The 20,483-nt window shown below is 36.9% G+C and overlaps 2 protein-coding genes and 1 long non-coding RNA gene across 3 annotated transcripts; 1 reads left to right on the top strand and 2 right to left on the bottom strand.

Moving 5' to 3' along the window:
- Positions 1-4,567: 4,567 nt before the first annotated feature.
- On the bottom strand, positions 4,568-5,310 carry LOC119084981. The gene is made up of 3 exons (XR_005089191.1): positions 5,149-5,310; positions 4,939-4,943; positions 4,568-4,603 (listed from the first exon to the last, which is right to left on the bottom strand). It is a non-coding gene; the product is annotated as an uncharacterized LOC119084981 (long non-coding RNA).
- An 8,273-nt stretch (positions 5,311-13,583) lies between these two features.
- Positions 13,584-15,948, top strand: LOC119084979. The gene is made up of 2 exons (XM_037195132.1): positions 13,584-13,908; positions 15,155-15,948. The coding sequence occupies exons 1-2, from the start codon at positions 13,642-13,644 to the stop codon at positions 15,767-15,769; spliced, it is 882 nt and encodes a 293-aa protein (XP_037051027.1). The 5' UTR covers positions 13,584-13,641; the 3' UTR covers positions 15,770-15,948.
- A 178-nt stretch (positions 15,949-16,126) lies between these two features.
- LOC119085496 (protein trapped in endoderm-1-like) lies at positions 16,127-20,354 on the bottom strand. Its single transcript, XM_037195911.1, has 4 exons — positions 20,229-20,354; positions 20,020-20,165; positions 16,851-16,951; positions 16,127-16,757 (listed from the first exon to the last, which is right to left on the bottom strand). The coding sequence occupies exons 1-4, from the start codon at positions 20,293-20,295 to the stop codon at positions 16,127-16,129; spliced, it is 945 nt and encodes a 314-aa protein (XP_037051806.1). The 5' UTR covers positions 20,296-20,354.
- Positions 20,355-20,483: the final 129 nt, after the last annotated feature.

Raw genomic sequence — 20,483 nt, 5'->3', positions numbered from 1 at the left:
ACAACTTTTAGAGAATTTCACAAAGAAATTAATTTTTGGCTGATCTACGATAAAAAGTTCAAATAAGCGGCATTGCTGTGTATGGTTTTCAAGACGCCAAAATATTTTTTTATCCAGAGGACACAAAAGTTGAATAAAACTCCTCATGTATTGAATGATGTTCGCAGGGGATCATTTAACATGATTGTAATGGTTAATTTTCGCATGTGGTAGGCAGATAGAATAAGAATACTGTACTGTTGTCTTAGTAATAGTATGTATGGTGGCGTGTTGATTGCTGTTCGTACCTCTTACCCCAGTGATCGTATCCTAGTTCCTGGCACAGACAATGTCGAAATGGTGTTGGTAAAAGTTCAACTTCAGGATCATTCGCTCTTTATCTGTTGTATCTATATTCCTTCTGGCTCCTCAGTACTGGTCTATAACGAATATCGTGATGCACTGGAGAAAGTATTGAACTTTGTCGATTTGGATCTGAATGACGAAATGTGCGTCCTAGGTGATTTCAATCTCAGTCTTGTAGATTGGGTGCCCGACACCCTCAACAGCCACGCCAACAGTGTTGACGACCTGATGAATGGCGATGACGAGTCTTGTGAGCCTAATGTGTTTCTACCATCTGGGATTGGTGAAGGAACGAAAGCTGATATAATCTATCTCATGTTGAGCAGTGGTCTTCACCAAGTCAACGGCGAGCGCAACTTTTATGGAGATATTCTGGACCTTGTTTTTTTCAGCAACCCCAATGGGGCAAACGTTTCTAGGTGTCTTGAGCCTTTGAGTCGTGTTGACCTGTACCATTATCCCATTGAGGTTATCTTTTCCGCGGACGTAGTCGATTGCGTTGAATGTGATGAGTCTTCTACTGAATTTAACTTCAAGAAAGGTGACTTCTCCGGTCTGAACCGTTATTTTGACTCTGTTGATTGGAATCAACTGATGTTGAACGTTTCTGACGTGGATGTCGCTGTTGATTTGCTTTATGAAACGCTTTTAGCCGGTTTCGAAAGGTTTGTCCCTCTCAAGAAAAAAGTGACGATTGATGACCCGCCTTGGTACAACCAACGTCTAAGGAACCTTAAAAATAGGACGAGCAAAGCTAGTAAGCGCCTTAATTCTGAGACTGACCCCACTGAGAGATCTAGATTAGAGATGGTTTTTTTGTCGTTAAGTAAAGAATTTCGCACTGTGCGTGATTTGGCTTTTAGCAGGTATCTGACAAAGACTGAGAAAATGCTGACATCGGATCCGTCAAGGTTTTGGTCGTTTGTGAAGTCGCGCAAGAAAACTGTAGGCTATCCTTCAACGATGCGTAAAAGAGATAAAAAATCTTCCAGTCCTATTGAATCCTGTAGTTTATTCGCCGAGTTCTTTCAAAGTGTCTATGTTACTGATAACGAGAGTGAATCAGACCTGTCCCGTAATTTTTACCACATTGATCAACTTGTTGATGTTGGATCGATTTCTTTTACTATTGAAAATGTTGTGAGCCATTTACGTGGTATTGACACCAGTAAGGGCGAAGGGCCTGACAAAATCTCACCCGTTCTTTTGAAGAACTGCGCTGATAGTCTGTCTTATCCACTTCTCCGCATTTTTAACTCATCACTCTCAACTGGTAAGTTTCCTACGAGATGGAAATCGTCGTATATTACACCGATTTACAAGAGTGGATCTAGGAGTGACGTAGAAAATTACAGAGGTGTTGCTATTCTGCCAACTATTGGAAAACTGTTCGAAGCCGTCGTAACTAAAATCTTAACCGAGAAATTTAATCACGTGATTTCGAAATCTCAGCATGGCTTTATGAAACGAAGGTCTACAGCGACGAATTTAGTGGAGTTTGTAAGTCATGCGACTAAAGTCATGGAGTCTAAACATCAGCTAGATGTCATTTACACTGATTTCCAAAAAGCTTTTGACCGAGTTAAGCATTCAATTCTTTTATTCAAATTGAAGAAGTTTGGAGTTCATTCTGAGTTGTTGGCGTGGATTGCGTCTTATCTAAGCGGACGTACACAGTTCGTAAAGTTGTCTGGGTGGTCATCTATGACTTTTAATGTGACGTCTGGCGTTCCTCAAGGTAGCCATCTCGGCCCTCTTCTGTTCATATTGTTCATGAACGATGTCACGAAAGTTTTTTCTTCCTCTACTCATCTCTTGTATGCAGACGATTTGAAGATCTTCAAAGTGATCAAAACTGTACTTGATGCTACTGCTCTTCAGAGAGATTTGAACAGGTTCTTACGGTGGTGCGAAGTCAACCAGCTTTATTTAAACGTAAGAAAATGCAATGTGATGTCTTTCACTCGCAAAAGGTCAAAGATTGAATTCAATTACTCTATCAACGATACTGTGGTGACTCGCTTGAAACTGGTGAAAGACTTAGGAGTTCTCATGGATGAAAAACTGACCTTTGGTAAACACGTCGAATACGTAATCGCTAAGTCTTATTCGATGCTCGGTTTTGTCATCAGGACTTGTAAGGAGTTTAAGAATGTCAAAACCTTGAAGAGTTTATATTTCGCACATGTGCGTTCGTATCTGGAATATGCTTCGGTCGTTTGGCACCCGTATCAAGAAACTTTCATTGATAGGATTGAATCGATTCAGAAGAAGTTTTTGATGTTTGCACTCAGACGATCAGTGAGACGTGACGAGAACTATAAACTTCCACCTTACATTGACAGATGTTGCTCCATCGACATTGAACCGCTTGCTAGACGCAGGATAAATGCCTGTGCATTGTTTACTTTTGACCTTTTAAGTGGTGGTCTTGATTCATTTGAAATAACGAGAAGAATTACTCTAAATCCTCGTCCCACTCGAGCTGACGATCTACTCATTGTCGATGAACACAGGACTAAGTATGGTTACCATGAACCAATAAATAACATGTGCTTGGAATTTAACCGTTTCTCACAGCTTTGGTTTCAGGGTATGCCGCGGAACTCATTCAAAACGACTGTTAGAATGTTGAAGATTCCAATCAAATTGAATGGTAAGATCAAAATGTCATGACTGATTTCATTTCACTTGCAAATATGCTGGACCTATGGTTCTTTTTCTAATCGGTATCGATTAGGTTATTTAGGTCTCACGACTTTAAAAAGTGGTCTCACGACTTAACTCCGAGTCTTATCGACTTGTGCCGAATCGAGCCAGTCTAGTCGACTGGCTCCCACTAACCACTAACCGTTCATTTCCAGGTGGCTCAGAAAACGATCTATTGACGACTTTCTGGTTATTGGTCAAACGAGACGTGACTCACTCCTATGTGACGTTGGTGAATGTTTTTATTTATGTTTTTGTTCTATTTTTTTTCATTCAACTTGACATGTATAATCTTTTTCTGTTCTTTTATTGTAAAAGTAAAAATGCAAGTAGTCAGGGGGCGGATGCCATTGACGAAATAAATAAATAAATAAATAAATGTTACATTGGGTGCTGCGGAGGTAGTTCATTAAAAATTCATACACCGGGATGTGTAAAATTCGTCGGGAAGGTGGAATATACTTCATTAATGTATGTGATACATGGGCAATATTTTCTATACGTGGAACACGTTGAAGCTTAGTTAGTAACTACTAGTTACGTATTTCGATTGTCAGATTTGAATATTCATGCGTTACGTATTGTGGTGTACGTGGAATATGAATAACTTACGAGTGGGACGGAAGTTAAACGCACATCACGTATGTTAAACGTATATATAGTGGATGTTGGTCTTAGACATTGAATTTGTATCATATTTATATTTCTTAACACGTAGTAGTTAAAGTAGATTAGAAAAATTCTCGTCAAAATACTTTCATTTTTTATTGAGTAATTTCATTTCGTAATCATATCAGAAAGTTGTTTAAGTTGAATTTATCTATAATTAATTGATTATCCAGTATTTTGATAATCCAAGTCCACAACTATATTGCCATCAAGTCGAAGCTAATTACGCGTTTAACTTATACGCCATGACGTTGCAACTTGCATTGAGACACCACAAACATACTCCTTATGGTCTTTTCTAAGTTCCCAAACCTTCCTGCTCACCAATTGCTGCAAAACAGATCTCTTTATCCACATTTTCATCAATAATCAAAGAATTTCAAAAGAGCCTCTTGAAATAAAATCGTTGTCTCTAACATTTCTACAGCAGTAAGTGAAGGCAAAAGGTGGGGGAACATAGAAAAGACCATAAGGAGTATGTTTGAGGTGTCTCAATGCAAGCTGCAATGTCCTGAGGATTTTCATATTTAACAAGGAAAATTTACAAACCCCTCAAGGGGAAAATGAGCTCCAAAACCCAAAAAACGAAAAAAAAAAATTCTTGATTTTTCGAAAGTCTACTGTTACTGTAGGGTAATTAGGTACATAAAGTGGTCGCAAAGTGACATACTGATGTGAAATAGTCATTTGTGTACCTGTTTTGGACGATTGATTTTAGGCAATTTCGCGGATTGTAGGCCGAACGAAGTGAGGCTTACAAGCGAAAGTGCTTTAAATCAACCGTCCAAAACAGGTGCACATGTAAGTTTTCATGCAGAGGGCCGGAAACCCGAGAAAATTCGAAAAATTGCCCTCATTTTCGGCCCCGAAGCATGAAAATCTATTTTTGATACCAACATCGAAAGTTGATACTTTCGCCCTCGAAATCCGGGGCGAAAGTAAAAAAATGCAAGTTATGTGTTTGAGCGGGGAGAAAGAAAGATTACATAAAGCGAAAGTCAATATACATAATGCGAAAGTCGACTACATAATGTAATAGTCGACTCTTGTCAATAAGTGTACTGCGATCAAATGGTTATTTGGATCACAAGGGACGAAAGTAAAAAAATTCAACCGTGTGCGAAGTTTGCAGCCCGTGGCCGAAGGCCAGGGCGGCAATCGCACAGGTTGAATTTTTTTACGTCGTGCCATGTGATCCACACAACTTTTCATTACAACAACTACGAAAATTGTAATTTGAGCTTCCTTATAATGTTCCAACTGATGAAATTTACCGAAATAAGCTGAAATATGCGGGGGTCCAGGGGGCGGCAGCCCCCTGGTAAAATAAAAATTTATAAATTATTGGCAACGTTCTTTTCTATCACAACAATCACAGTGATCACAACGACACCAGACGGAACACATGTTGTTGCTGTCATTTACTTTCGCATCCTCGTTTGAGGGGCGAAAGTACTTTCGCTCCTCTGTTAGGAGGCGAAAGTATTTTCGCACCTCTTGTGATGTCGTGGCTAACTGAGAGTTGAATTTTTATACTTTCGCATCTCATTCGGGAAGCGAAAATTACAACTTTCGTAGTTGGTGTAATGAAAATTGAAATAAAGCGTGCGCCAGTGCTATTATTGAAATTAACATACGAAGTTGATACTTTTTGTTGCTGAATGATTTGTTAGTTATTTGTTAATTTTTGTGTGTGTTGTTGTTGTGATGGCTAAATAATTAAATTTTTGATATACCAGGGGGCTGCCGCCCCCTGGACCCCGCATTTTCTTGCTAAATGCCTTCATATTTAAACATTTTGTTCTGCTGTTTGCGATACGTATCAACTTTCGATGTTGGTATCAAAAAAAATAGTATGAACGACTCGGGGCAAAAGTAAAAAAATTCAACCGTGTGCGAGAGTTGATGCCCTTGTCATTCAATGTACTATGAATCACTTTTTATTGTATGTCATTCGAGGACTGCGTTCTCTCGTTATATTACAATATTTACCTACGAAGTAATTCAGGGTTTTTCCTAACACAACGGTAAACTACCAATACGAAAATTGATCAATTCTGCACGAAAAAGTCAAAAGATCAAGCTAATCAGACTAATTGCCTCAACGATTCCAAAGGATGAAAAAAACGACCAGTATATCTGCATAAAACAAAGAAGCACCAAAAACACAATTCAATTCATTTGATTAGACATAATGTGATTATTTTTTCGCAGTAAGCCAACAAAGAAGTTTTTAATTTATTGTAAGTAAGCTGGACAGCACAACCTTTTCTTCATGTTTGGAAAACCACAACGCTTTATTTCTGCTTCGTAAAATTGTGCATTGCATTTCGGCCATGGATTAAAACAACCGGTCCAGTAACAACCATTTCCATCCCCACCTCCACCACCTCCACCACCACCAACATCACGTTCAATTGCTGGTGCTTTGCAAACTGAGAGACCAATAATTGTTGCTATCAGCAGACAAATGGATAATGCGTATTTCATTGCCACGTTTTTTCCTTTGAATTATTGACCTATACGACTTGTGTATACTCGCTTACAAATTTGAACGTTTTATTTCACAATATTTTAATTGAGCTAAATGCGCTAAATGTCGCCACTGTGTTGAATGTTCGACTGATTTAGAAATTGACATCCCTTCAGACTTTTATATATCATAATATACGCAGATCAAGTAACATTTTATTGAACAAATGGCAAAGAAAACAAGAAAAATTGTTTGATCAAGTGGTATATACATCGTATTAGCAAATATGAGGGACGTCTCGCAGTTGGAATGGGAATCCCAGAATTGGACGGTATTCGCAATTAGTGTGCAAATTTGAGCGAATTGGAAATTTACGCCAGAACAACACAAATGCTTCGCATACGCAAGCAACGGGACGCAAATCGCATGAACTGTATCAAATCATTATTAAGTTATTAGTTTGTTTGATTGAACTGGTGAGAACCAATACATGCAATTTGGAGTTCGAACTGAAGAAAATGATCAACCCAGAGCCAGATATGTCAAACGAAGACCAAAGAAAACTACGGCGGAAAAATGTCGTTAACTAACAAAAAAAAATTCTGTAAAAAAGACCACCATCTATGTACTATGACTCATAGATAAAAGTATCAGTAAATGGGAAAAAACGAATGTCTTTTTCATTTATATCATATCATATACTTATTTTGTCGATATAAATTTAGATGTATCGATATCATTTACATACAGATGTTGCGAGGTACAGAAATAAAAACATCGATATGAGAACAAGACGATCTGAATCGACGTATGTTTTTCTATATTTCCAAAATAAATACGATCATGGCCCTACGTTAGTGAAGGGCCGTGACGCAAGTCCGTTTACACTGAAAAATTTGTCAAAATTTTTTTCCACAAGCCTGAGAAACATACACGAACTTTTTGACTTTTTCCCCTTTGCTCCTACTACCCAAAAGTATTTTATTCGTGTCCATACGAGTTCAACGAGCTATCACACGCCTTATAGGGTTAAGATTTGGCCGAGATATTAAATTTCAAAATTTGGAAATTTTTATGAAGAAGATTTTCATACAATTTGAAATTGATGAATTTTACCAACCTTTGTCACTTTGTTACAACGAAACTTTTGAATTTACCGGTGGATTTCAGGGTATGTTAAAGACGTAATTCTAAGAAACTAATTTAAAGGAATTTTTAAAAAAGCTTTTAATTTCGGAGCTATGACCTTGTTAAGCTATTGAGCTATGGGACCTATAAATCGGAAAACATGGCAGAAGACAAATTTATAGTTTTAGATTCTAGTCGATGCGTGTTTGACGGTTTTGCTAAACAGTCGTCTATTTGGGAGCTACGAGCGTTTTAAGTGCGAGCTATGTCAGCCATAAGTCAGTCGGAAAATGCGGCAGATGGAAACCTCGTGTAAAAGACAAAGTTATAGAGTTTTAGATTCTAGTCGATGCGTATGCGTGTTTCATGGTTTTCCTAAACAGTCGTTTATTTGGAAGCTATGAGCGTTTTAAGTACCTCAATTTTTCGATTTTAGTCAAATTTTCGAATTTCATTAAATTTTCGAATTCCGTCAAATTTTCGTAAAATGAAAGCTGTAAGAGAAAGTTATACAGTTTTGTAAGAAGAATATTTTCGTTCAAACTGCACAATATGATTGTCTATTATCTGCGACCAAATTCTAAAAAATGACAACTTACAAAAGAACTGATATCGCCCAAAACCATTACAGTGGAGGTGTGACGCAAGCCCCCTAATCCACTTACAAAAGAACTGATATCGTTGTAGGTGACGCTTACAGATTCGACACGCAAAAAGATATGCGTCACAAATGGCAGCTGATGAGGATAGTACGCGAAAGTTTTATCAACAAAAATCTTACCAGAAAAATTTTAGGAGGAAAATTATAGCAAAAAAAAAATTGCGTCACAAGTGGCAGATGTTGAGGAAGGAAAATTTTTATAATTGTGAAATATATTGCTTTAAAGAATGGAATTCAAACGGAAGAAAGCCGAATAATCTGCCGCTTTTTGACGCATTTTTTTTTTGTTTTTTTTGTTTTCTTTATAAAATTTTTCGTTTACAATTTTGGTTGATAAAACTTTCGCGTACTTTCCTCATCAGCTTCCATTTGTGACGGATATCTTTTTGCGTGTCGAATCTGTAAGCGTCACCTACACCGATATCAGTTCTTTTGTAAGTGTATAACAGGACTTGCGTCACACCTCCACTGTAAGTGGTTTTGGGCGATATCAGTTCTTTTGTAAGTGTATGACAGGACTTGCGTCACACCTCCACTGTAAGTGGATTCAATTACACTGAGTTTACATGCTAACCAAATACATCAAAATCTGCCATTATATTTACTCTAGGCGCCTAGAACCCATCACTGAAGTAAATTCGATTCTTTCTGATGAGAACATTTAGGCCAGAGTAAATGTAATGGACATTCATTTAAAGATTCAGAGTCTTGTCAATATCAAGGAATTATGCACAAGGTACTATTCGTCGCTTCATGAAACACATACGTAGACAGGGATAAAAATAGCACGGCAGGAGCGGTTCATTTTCGAAACGTCAAATAAGGGACCTAATACACTCGATGAAAATGAACACTGACATAAATTGAAAAATTTTGTTCGCAAAAAATATAGGGCTACTAGATTATTCAGGTCCCTAGTCAAATCAGCGCTCCTGCCTGGTTATCTTTACTCTGTCGTGAAAATAGACATCTTTCTTTTGTGAAAAGTATACAAGCAAACATTTCCATGAGACGAGATTTGTCTTTACTTAGACATTAAATAATATTATAATTGAATTTGGTAAATATGAAAATTTCGAGTGTGAAAATGACACGAGTCTCCATAATGTTCACACGATGCAAAAAGATCGAATGAAAATCAGTGATTGAAAAAATTTCATGCCCACTTATAAGGGGCATGACCTACTCAGATGGTGTGACCTAGTGTTTCCCTACTTACAGTTTTCGTATTATAATTTTGAGGCGCAGAAACTTTTAATTTTCAACGTTCAAAACATTTGCAAACATAATCGCCCAAAACCACTTACAGTGGAGGTGTGACGCAAGTCCTGTTATCCACTTACAAAAGAACTGATATCGTTGTAGGTGACGCTTACAGATTCTACACGCAAAAAGATATGCGTCACAAATGGCAGCTGATGAGGAATGTACGCGAAAGTTTTATCAACAAAAATCTTACCAGAAAAATTTTAGGAAGAAAATTATAATAAAAAAGTTTGCGTCACAAGTGGCAGATGATTCGGCTCTCTTCCGTTTGAATTCCATTCTTTAAAGCAATATATTTCACAATTATAAAAATTTTCCTTCCTCAACATCTGCCCCTTGTGGCGCAAACTTTTTTATTATAATTTTCTTCCTAAAATTTTTCTGGTAAGATTTTTGTTGATAAAACTTTCGCGTACTTTGCTCATCAGCTGCCATTTGTGACGCATATCTTTTTGCGTGTAGAATCTGTAAGCGTCACCTACACCGATATCAGTTCTTTTGTAAGTGGATAACAGGACTTGCGTCACACCTCCACTGCAAGTGGTTTTGGGCGATATCAGCTCCTTTGTAAGTTGTGATTTTTTAGAATTGGGTCGAAGATAATAGACAATTATACTATGCAGTTTGAACGAAAATATTCTTCTTAGAAAACTGTATAACTTTCTCTTTGATCTCAACCTTCCAGCTTTCATTTGACGAAAATCGAAAATTTTACGGAATTCAAAAATTTGATGAAAATCGAAAAGTCTAAAATCGAAAAATTCACGAATATCGAAAATTTGACCAAAATCGAAAATTTGAGGCACTTAAAACGCTCCTAGCTCCCAAACAAGCGACTTTTTAAGAAAACCATGAAACACGTGTCGACTAGAATGTAAAACTCTATCAATTTGTCTTTTAAACGAACTTTCCATCTGCTGTATTTTCCGAGTTATGGCTGACATAGCTCGCACTTAAAACGCTCATAGCTTCCAAATAGACGTCTTTTTAGGTAAACCATGAAACACGTGTCGAATAGAATGTAAAACTCTATCAATTTGTCTTTTAAACGAACTTTCTATCTGCAGTATTTTCCGAGTTATGGCTGACATAGCCCGCACTTAAAACGCCCATATCTCCAAGATAAGCGACTTTTTAGGGAAACCATGAAGCACGCATCGACTAGAATCTAAAACTCTATAAGTTTGTCTTTTACACGAAGTTTCCATCTGCTGTATTTTCCGAGTTATGGCTGACATAGCTCGCACTTAAAACGCTCATAGCTTCCAAATAGACGTCTTTTTAGGTAAACCATGAAACACGTGTCGAATAGAATGTGAAACTCTATCAATTTGTCTTTTAAACGAACTTTCTACCTGCAGTATTTTCCGAGTTATGGCTGACATAGCTCGCACTTAAAACGCCCATATCTCCAAAATAAGCGACTTTTTAGGGAAACCATGAAACACGCATCGACTAGAATCTAAAACTCTATAACTTTGTCTTTTACACGAAGTTTCCACCTGCCGTATTTTCCGAGTTATGGCTGACATAGCTCGCACTTAAAACGCTCATAGCTCCCAAATATACGACTTTTTAGGAAAACCATGAAACACGTGTCGAATGAAATCTGAAACTCTATAACTTTGTCTTTTAAACGAACTTTCTATCTGCCATATTTTCCGAGTTATAGGTTCCATAGCTCAATAGCTTAACACGCTCATAACTCCGAAATTATAAGCTTTTATAAAAATTCCTTCAAATTACTTTCTTAGAATTACGTCCTTAACATACCCTGAAAATTTCAGCCAAATCCGCCGGTAAATTCAAAAGTTTTGGTTAACAGAGTGACAAAGTGACAGAGTGACAAAGGTTGGTAAAATTCATCAATTTCAAAATGTATGAAAATTAATTTCTTCATACAAATTTCTGCAAATTTCCAAGTTTTGAAATTTAATATCTCGGCCAAATTTTAACCTTATGAGGCGTGTGATAGCTCGTTGAACTCGTATGGACGCCCAGATTACGAATAAAATACTTTGGGGGTAGTAGGAGCAAAGGGGGAAAAGTCAAAAAGTTCGTGTATATATGTTCCTCAGTCCTGCGGGAATTTTTTTTTTGTCAATTTTTTCAGTGTGAACGGACTTGCGTCACGGCTCTTCACTAACGTAGGGCCATGATGACTTGAAAAAATCCAAATATCGACTGAACAAAGGCGATGCTCAATTGGATTTGATGTTTTCACAATCATTGGAAAATGCTGTGCCACATCACGTATCCGACATACTGTCGAAAATTACATTTTTCGTTTATATGGTGCGTCGAACACAATCCTTTAATTTCACACAAGAAGTACCATTTCCACCATTTGCCCTTTTGATAAGTATTGTCCACTGTTATTTTAATGTTACGTTATGTTTTAACAAGATTTGATAAATATTGAGTTTGTTTAAATGAAATCGCTATTACATGTCCTCCGGTTTTTATGGACAGACCATACTTGGTTTCTACTTTTATTGCTAGAAATAACATAGAAAATATATGGAGGCTATCAGAATGGGCTTTCCATTTCTTACGCTAAAACAGGAGTTATGCTTTCTTTGTGTGAGTACATACAACAAGTGCAAGTGTGCACGCATTCAAGTTTCAAAATTTGAAGGCGTTTTGACGACTGAAGTACCAAGTAATGCTAGGAGCAGCACTATGATTTTTCCGATTAATTTATTACTTTACGTCAGAGTGTCGTAGCTATCGTACATGTTTAACCATTTTTTGGCATTGTAACTCAAGACCAAGGTATTATTAAACATTGGAATGTCGGCCGCTCTTACCAGACAATTCCTTCATCATACAAAGTAAAAAAAATCGTTAGATAGCGGACACCTGGTGCGATATATTTTTGATTGTTATCAATGCACTTCAAGTATGAGTGGTACTCTAAATAGGGTACTGAAACGTGCCAGTGTGTCAGACAACTTGAAAACACTGTAAGAAAACCATTTCATCAACGCACGTCAAGCAAAAGTGATCATAGTGTTCAGTTGCAGAAAGTACTCTATTATACATACATACTTAGGCGGGCACTACAACCTTCTATTGGTTTTGGCCTCTTCCAGCAATCTTCTCCAATCGGACCTATTCCGCGCCAACGTTCTTCAGTCGCTCACTCTTAGTTTTTTCAGATCAGACTCAATTGCATCTTCCCATCTCGCTCTCTGTCTTCCTGATCTGCGGCGTCCATCGGGATTTGTATTTAGCAGTTTCAGTGGTACACGTTCCTCGTTCATTCTTTGTACATGACCGAGGCATCTTATTGATTGATTTTGATGAATTTGACTATATCGGGCTCCTTGTAAAGCTGATACAGCTCATGGTTGTATCTTCTTCTCCAGTTGCCGTTTACTCTATTATAAGGTAACTGATTGAAAGTTGACCTAATTTGACAAATCTCAACTTTGAACTTGAATTTCTCAGCGATTTTGGAACTATGTTACATGGAACCACTTTTATTTTACAGATTTATCTTTTGTTTACTTAATTAATATAAATTTTATTAATTATTGCCGATTTCGTCTAACAAAGTTAATGAATTAATAAAAATGCAGAGTTGTCCTATATGAATCGTGAGTGGTCCTATTTCACATTTAAACACATTGAATCGTGAGTTGTCCTATCCATACAAAAGTCATAGGACATATCACGATTTACTGAATGTTGAGTGGACCGATAATTTTTTCTACATACACATTTACACGGACAACTTAAGTTCACTTTTCCACTAAGTCAACTTTCAATCAGTTACCTTACATATGAAAATATGTTTACAGTGTCTGTGACACACTGTCAAGTTTCAGTACCCTATTTAGAGTACCACTCATGCTTGAAGTGCGTTGATTTCATACAAAATAGTATTCTATTTGGCATCTGTCGACTATGATCACTTTCGCTTGAAGAGTGCGTTGTTGTTATTCAAAATTTATTTATTCATACTTAGGCAGGTACATAACCTCTGGAAATCCCAAATATACATTGAACGCATGAAATAAAAAACATTTCAAATCTAAAATTAATTCCCAAAATATATTCGTGATTCGAAAAAAGAATGAAACGAAAACCTGATTTAACGGAAAAAAATAAATCATTTTTTAAGTAGATTCACTTTGAGTTGCATCACATGGAAGCAGCCAAGATACATTTCAACGAATAAAATTGGGTTCAACTCAAATTGGATTGAATTACCGGTAATTTAATATGTTCTAATAGAACTGTTTAGTCAATAACTGCTACAACAGATTAAACATCCTATCATAACCACAGCTATGTAACTCAATGTAAAAAAAAAAAAATTACATTTTTAATTCGGCTTCAAAAACCTTTAAACGAAAAGATTAGAATCAAAATAAATTACTCTATGAATCAAACGATATTCTACAATAAGAAAGATGTTCCCACTAACAAGGTATACAACCATAGTCCGCTGTTCAGAATTCATTTCGTTCGTAGTCTCAAACGTGTGCGAACGTGTGAATTGTGTTCTATTAACGAAATTACGTCTTATTCTTTTCTGAACTGTAATTTTCGAAAAAACATAATGAAGTTCATTGTAATTGTTACGTGTCTTATCATACCACTTTTGGCATCATCAATAGAAAAAGCGTTCACAACGGAGAAAGAACAGGTAAGAAAGTCAAAGATTTTATTCGGATGGTAAGATGTAATTGAAAGGCAGCTGTAAGTAGGCGTTGTGAAGAGAAGCCGAAGCGACAGATTTATAGTCGTTAACCTATCTGAAAACAGATGAACCGAGTTTCTATCATTTCCATGTAATTTTCTGTTTTTAATGAAAGGGATAGATGGCGTTCGTATCGAACTTTCGTGATTTTCAGTAGATGACACTACTTTCTATGTGGAAATATTTGAATATCAGACATAAGTATATTCAAATTGTACAATAGAGCACATTGTTTGAAATGTCAACTGTCAAGTACACGGAGGCAAAACGGATGACTGTAAGGCCACCTTGACAGTCTACAGAATCAGGGGATAATTGTTTGATGAGAGCATAATTTAAACATATTTATTTAATTGAAGCGCCATCTTTTCTTCGGTATAGGAATTATAATTTTGATATAATTGATGATGCGAAACAAAATAAATCTTGAAGATACTGAGGGAATTCAATTGAAACCATAAGTGGTATGTAGAGTGATGGATACTTAAGTAAATTTACAACCAGATGATGTCCTTAATTTTCAAGGACTTATCATTTTACCAAGGTAGATATAGATGTCTTCGTTTGGTGAAACTGATGACGGAAACGTGAGGAATGGCGGGGAAAAGTGTGCAAACTAATCGAAACCAACTTCACAATTTCACATAGTAATGAATAAGTGAGTGCGTCAAATTCTTTGAAATGAATGCAAATGAACTAAATACGGGGAATTTCCTTAGTTGGCATAGTTGGTTGTCATTAGTTTGCACACAAAACCGAACCGTCGATCGTCACGCCAGCGGTCATTTTAGTGATCTATAGTGTGGAGGTAATGCCATTAAACAAAATATTTTCGCTTTCTCACAACAGAGGGCCCGACTTTATATTCAATTTTTTGTTTTTAACTAAGGGAGAAGATGGCGTTCGAGCCACCTCCCATCTGATTCGGTTTGTTAAGAATTTGGTCAAAGAAGCTTTTGCTTCCATTATCAATCGAAGGAGCTTTTTGAATAGAAATTCATTCGACTAAAGCTGTTTATACGAGAAGCAACATTTTCCCAATAAATACAACTTTTTGTCCATTTTTCATAAATTGTTGTTTGAAACCTGCTCTGAAATTTCGAACAGGTTATATATGGCATTACCTCCACACTATATTTACCTTGCTTTTTACGTTCTTTGCCCGTCAAGTAACACCTTTACATTGTTCTAGATTGCAACCACAGAAGAAGCACCCATCGAAACTGCAGAGCAGACAACACCATACATTAACGTCAACTACTACCGTGGTCCAGAACAGAATCTCAAATCAAATATTCGAAAAGGTGCAGAGCTAAAAAACTACTTTTATGGAATCTCTTACGAAATATTGACAACCACCGATGATAAGGGTAACCGAGAGTTTTTAACTGTTGACTATGTTCAGGCTGTTAAGGCATGCAACAATCGATCGCTCTTAACATTCAAAACGAAAAAAGAAAATGCTTTCGTTTCCAATTGGCTTTTCAACGAGCTGAAGATCGAGACTCAAGTTTGGATCGGTTTGACGAGAGTCAACGGCACCAATGATTTCGTCTGGGCCGATGGAACCAAATTAAAATCGAAAAATGATGAAAAATTGTTCAAAAATTGGCATAAATGTGAACCGAATGATATTACCACCACAAGTTGGAGGGTGGACGGTTGGGGCGAGGATTGCGTTGAAATGTACTCATCTTACTATCCGTACCCTCCGAGATGCGATGTAAATTCTAAAGCTGGCCAATGGAATGACATTCCATGTAAGCTGATTTACAACATGGTTGTTTGTCAAGAGAAAAGCTCTTGAAAAGCATTCCAAATTTGAAAGATGAAAACAGAAGAGAGAGGATAATTTGGTGATTGGGACGAAGCGACTCAATCGCTAAATTATTATCTCTCTGGATGAAAATGATCAATTGATATCGTAATAAAGACAGACTCTACGTAGCACGATTTTCTATATTTCTCTCTCTCCGAGGGGTGACGCACTCGGGATTAAATGGATTTAAATCCATTTAATCCCATGTATTTCTTGGATTAAATGTATTAAATGGATTAAATTTGAAGAAGTGCGTGACCCCTCGTCTCTCTCACACACACACACACATATACATTACTTAAAACTCAAAACAAAATGTCCAGCGACTGCATCGTTTTCAACAATTTATTTAATGTCTGTTTCCCGTGTAAACAGAGAAAGACTCCAAAACTTCATATCAGAAAACAATTTTGCGTAAGCAGCGCGATACTTTCGATTGGTGGTAGCATAAATAAACGGATTGATAATCGTTAATATGCTGCAAAACGTTGTTCCCACTTCATTCCCACCGAACCAAAAATGTTCGATAACCAGCGGCAAACATCCCAACACAAATGACACAAAGATCAACAGGGTCATTCTCGTTAAATGGCTTTCAACTGCTTGTGAATTTGATGGACAGGAGGTCTGAAGCGCAACTGTCCTAAGTTGTTGTCGAACCGTGTAGTAAATGCATGAGTACAGCACCGTTATGATAAAGCATGGCGCAATAATTCCGATAACGAACAGCAGATCTTCGATTGATTCGCCATCCTTTTCCATTATTCTGCATAATCTTTTGTACCTCGATATCGTTCCCCAGTTGTCTGTTAACGGGATTGACATCAGTGCAGGAGGAAGGATCCAAATTACTAGCAACTGACAGAAAACGACGGACTTTTGATACATACTTTTGTATAGGCTATTGTGTACGATGAGGATGTATCTGCAAAAAACCATGGTTATGGTCAAACAATGTATAGACAGGCGCCACGACCTGACATTTCAAATCTCTGCTGCTATTTATTACAGAAATCCACTTTCAATATTAAATTATGGTCTTAGCGAAGTTCAACTCTGTCTTACCTACCTGTTCACCGCGATTGCTGTTATACTGAATGTGGTAATAGCAAAATTTATATAAGTTGTTGATCCATACAACTTGCAAATGGGGTCATGATGCATCAGCTCCTAGAAAGATATTACATTTCACGTTTGGGTTTGCTGTAGAAAAATAATTTTGCGAGGTAAGAAAGTAATCTGAAAATTCTTTAGAAAAGCTTTTGCTTCAAATTTTCTTAAGTGACGATACGGATTATCGATTTCACCCTGGCGAGAAACTACCAAATTTTAAATCGTTGATACCACTACTACTATTTCGATTCGTAGAGGGAGATTGAGATAGAGATAAATAGATAGAGAGAGAGAGTGACCAACCCTCTCTAGCAACTACATTTATTAAGCTGTTAGTCTGTATGCAAAAGATTACTAATTACTTAATGTTTCTTTTGTTCTACTGTTAAGTGTCCATTCCACTCAACAAAAAATACTCCGTGAGAGAGCAAACTGTCAAATAAACAAAGGAAAAATGGAAAAAATTCAATTTTGTCTCTCACACGGAGTACTTTTTTGGTAAGAGGAAACTAAGCATTAAGCTGCAATCGCAGTTCACCGTTTTGGGTCTCCGTTTAGATATTGCGCATGCGCATGCGCATGCGTAATATCTAAACGGAGACCTAAAACGGTGAACTGCGATTGCAGCTTAAACTTTTTCAGTAGAACAAATGAAATTGAATTGACTGTAGAAGTAAGCTATCAATCATAGCATTCTCATAAATTCTAATTAAGAATCAAATAACATTGGCTTTTGTGAGAAAACCTTTTTATATTCATTCTGTCCGAATCAATGATTGAATAAACAGTACGTTTTCGTACAACTGCTTTTATCCTCATCGAATTTGAACCTCTTAACAGGTTATGGGAGAATAGAAAATCCAATATTTCTGAATTGAAATTTCTGTCGGGTAAAGAAGAATTGGAAAATGAAAACGGATTAGGGACCAGAAGTAAAAAAATATTGACGAGGGGAACGAAAAATAGGCCAAAGCATAGCACTGTCAAGCACCGAAGCTGACTTTGACATTCAAGTAGAAGGCCAAAAACACACCTGTTGACTATTAAAAAAAAATGTTGAACAAAATTTGTGTCTTATCACAAATTATTGTCATCAACCCATGCATGGACAACAAGAACACTTTAGAAAGAGAAAGAATTTGAAATGAGAATCGTTGCGGCGTTATTGTTGATTGGCGATCCAGTGTAGTTCTAATCGGTGCGTCCTTATACAGGACGTTTGGAATCACTAAAGTCCCACCGCTGTAATCAGTGCGTTGACCAAAGACTGTATTGCGGAAAAATTACAAACAATGGGATTAAATGTTTTTTACGGCATCGACCTAGGCAAAGTTAACTGGACAAAAGAAAAGAAAGGAAAGGAACATAGAAGAAGAGAATAGTATGTTACATACCAAGGATCAAAAAGGTGTGTTTTAGACCCAGGTGGTGAAAACGTCCAGGGATGGAGCGACGCGAAGCGGAGCGGAGACCAAGGACGTTTTCACCACCGTGGTCTAAAACACACCTTTTTGATCCGTGGTATGTATACTATTTTTCTTCCTGGAGTACCAAAGTCACATTCCGAACAAAACAACATACAAAAATTTAATGTCGTTGTTTACATTTGTTGACCGTACAGCATTTTTCGTTCAGCGCGTAGCAATACCAATTAATGCATACGCGCGTAGCATTATCATTTAGTGCATTCTTTATAACAAGAAAATCATATTTAATACTCTTCGAAATTCGAAATGTAGTGAAGCAACGCTTAATATTAATACAGAATGAATATTGAACATAAATTAGTGTATGTTATTGCAGTTCACACAATAAATTGCTGGATTTGAGTTTAAATTGACTTCATTATATCACATGACACATTTGGGAAAGAATAAAGATAGGATCGAAAATGACATAAGCGGGAATGAAAATTGAGAGAAAAAATTGTCGGAGAATGTAGCTCTTTCGGTACTAAATTTGGTGAGTGAATGTGACGGTTTTGGTACTTCAGGAAGAAAACTCTAATATTTTACGGCAACGACTATGGCAATGTTAACGGACAAAAGAAAGGAAAGGGAACGAATTCAAATATTTTACGGCACGGACTATGGCAATAGTAACGGACAAAAGAAAAGAACAGAACGGATAAGAAGAAGAAAATTAGAAGAAAATCAGAGAGAGGAAGAAGGGAAGGAGAAAAGTAAGAAGAGAAGAAGAACAGAAGAAGAAAAAAGGCGAGGAAAAGTAGAAGAAACTTAAAACAGAAGAAGGTCGGAGGATGACGACGAAGAAGGCAATGACAAGTAAGACAACGGAAAGATAAAATACTAATTCTTCGGGTGTAGGAATTTATGAGAATGAGAACAAGTGTTGAAATAAGCTATCAATCATAGAATTCTCATAAATTCTAATTTGTATGCAATTCTCTCACATTCTCTCCCATAGAAGCCAACTGTCATTCACATTCATATCTCGCCACAGGCGTACCAACTTATCATTTCTTTGATCTATCCATACAAAACAAATAAAGTCCCTCCTGTGATAGTTTCTTTGGCATACATATCTCTTAATCCAAATTACAGAGTCTATTCCCAATGTTCTGTTTACAATGGCGTTGCCCCGACTCTGTAGAGATAATACTGTGCTATATCCAATAAACCCGCTTATTACTAACAGGGTAACTGTAAGTCTCTAGTCCTAAGCTTATCTTCACTATAAAATTGAATTCATATTGTTCTTGTTCGTTCAGGTCATTTGTACTCACGAAATGTATCTTTTGAAAACACCCAATGGATACATTTCTTGAAAACAAGCACTGCCAAGAAACATTACGCGAAATTTGAATACTTTCCATGTCAGCTCACGGTCAAGTGCACTTTACATCACTGTTTGTGACTGTTAAAAAATAGTATGTTACGTACCTGCGAGCCAACTCACTCTGGATACAAACTTCCCCCTCATAAGTAAGCAAATTTTCCCACAGATACGTAACATTGCATGATCAACAAACATGAGTCATGTATTATTAGAACAGTATGAACTGAAATGTTTCACATCGAGCAAAATTCGTCTGTCGGAAAGTGTTATTCAATTTGTTTTGCATCTTCCTCACGTCTGATCGGTTAGGGAAAAATAATATTTACGCTGTTCAGGAATGCAGCCGCCGTCACCGGCAAACAAAACGAAGCAAAGATCAAATCGGAGATGCATAAGGATAGGATGAATGCAGTCGTTGAGTGTTGTCTTATATTTCGATCACGGAGCAGTGCTACGGTTGTTATCGAATTGCCTAGCGAGTAAATCACATTACAGGAGACGAAAAAAAAAATCAAAAAATTCGAAATAAACCCACCAATAAATCCAACCATTGTAAAGATGATAAAAAGTATTGCTCCGCATGTGTATCCCGTCGAAGTCATTATCAGTTAATTTGGCTATTGCTTCTTAGGGAATTCTAATTACAAACGATTAAACTTCATTAGTTACACCCATCACAGACGAGCACTTACTAACTGATATGAATCATAAGTTATTTGAATTGAGACTTATACACATCCGATCAGATAATTTAGGACGGTAATGCAGCAGCAACAGCATTTTCATTCAT

This window comes from Bradysia coprophila, unplaced genomic scaffold (assembly GCF_014529535.1).
Source record: "Bradysia coprophila strain Holo2 unplaced genomic scaffold, BU_Bcop_v1 contig_94, whole genome shotgun sequence".
Classification (NCBI taxonomy): domain Eukaryota; kingdom Metazoa; phylum Arthropoda; class Insecta; order Diptera; family Sciaridae; genus Bradysia; species Bradysia coprophila.
Note: the sequence above shows the minus strand (reverse complement) of the source record. Positions and strands in the feature narration are given on the sequence as shown.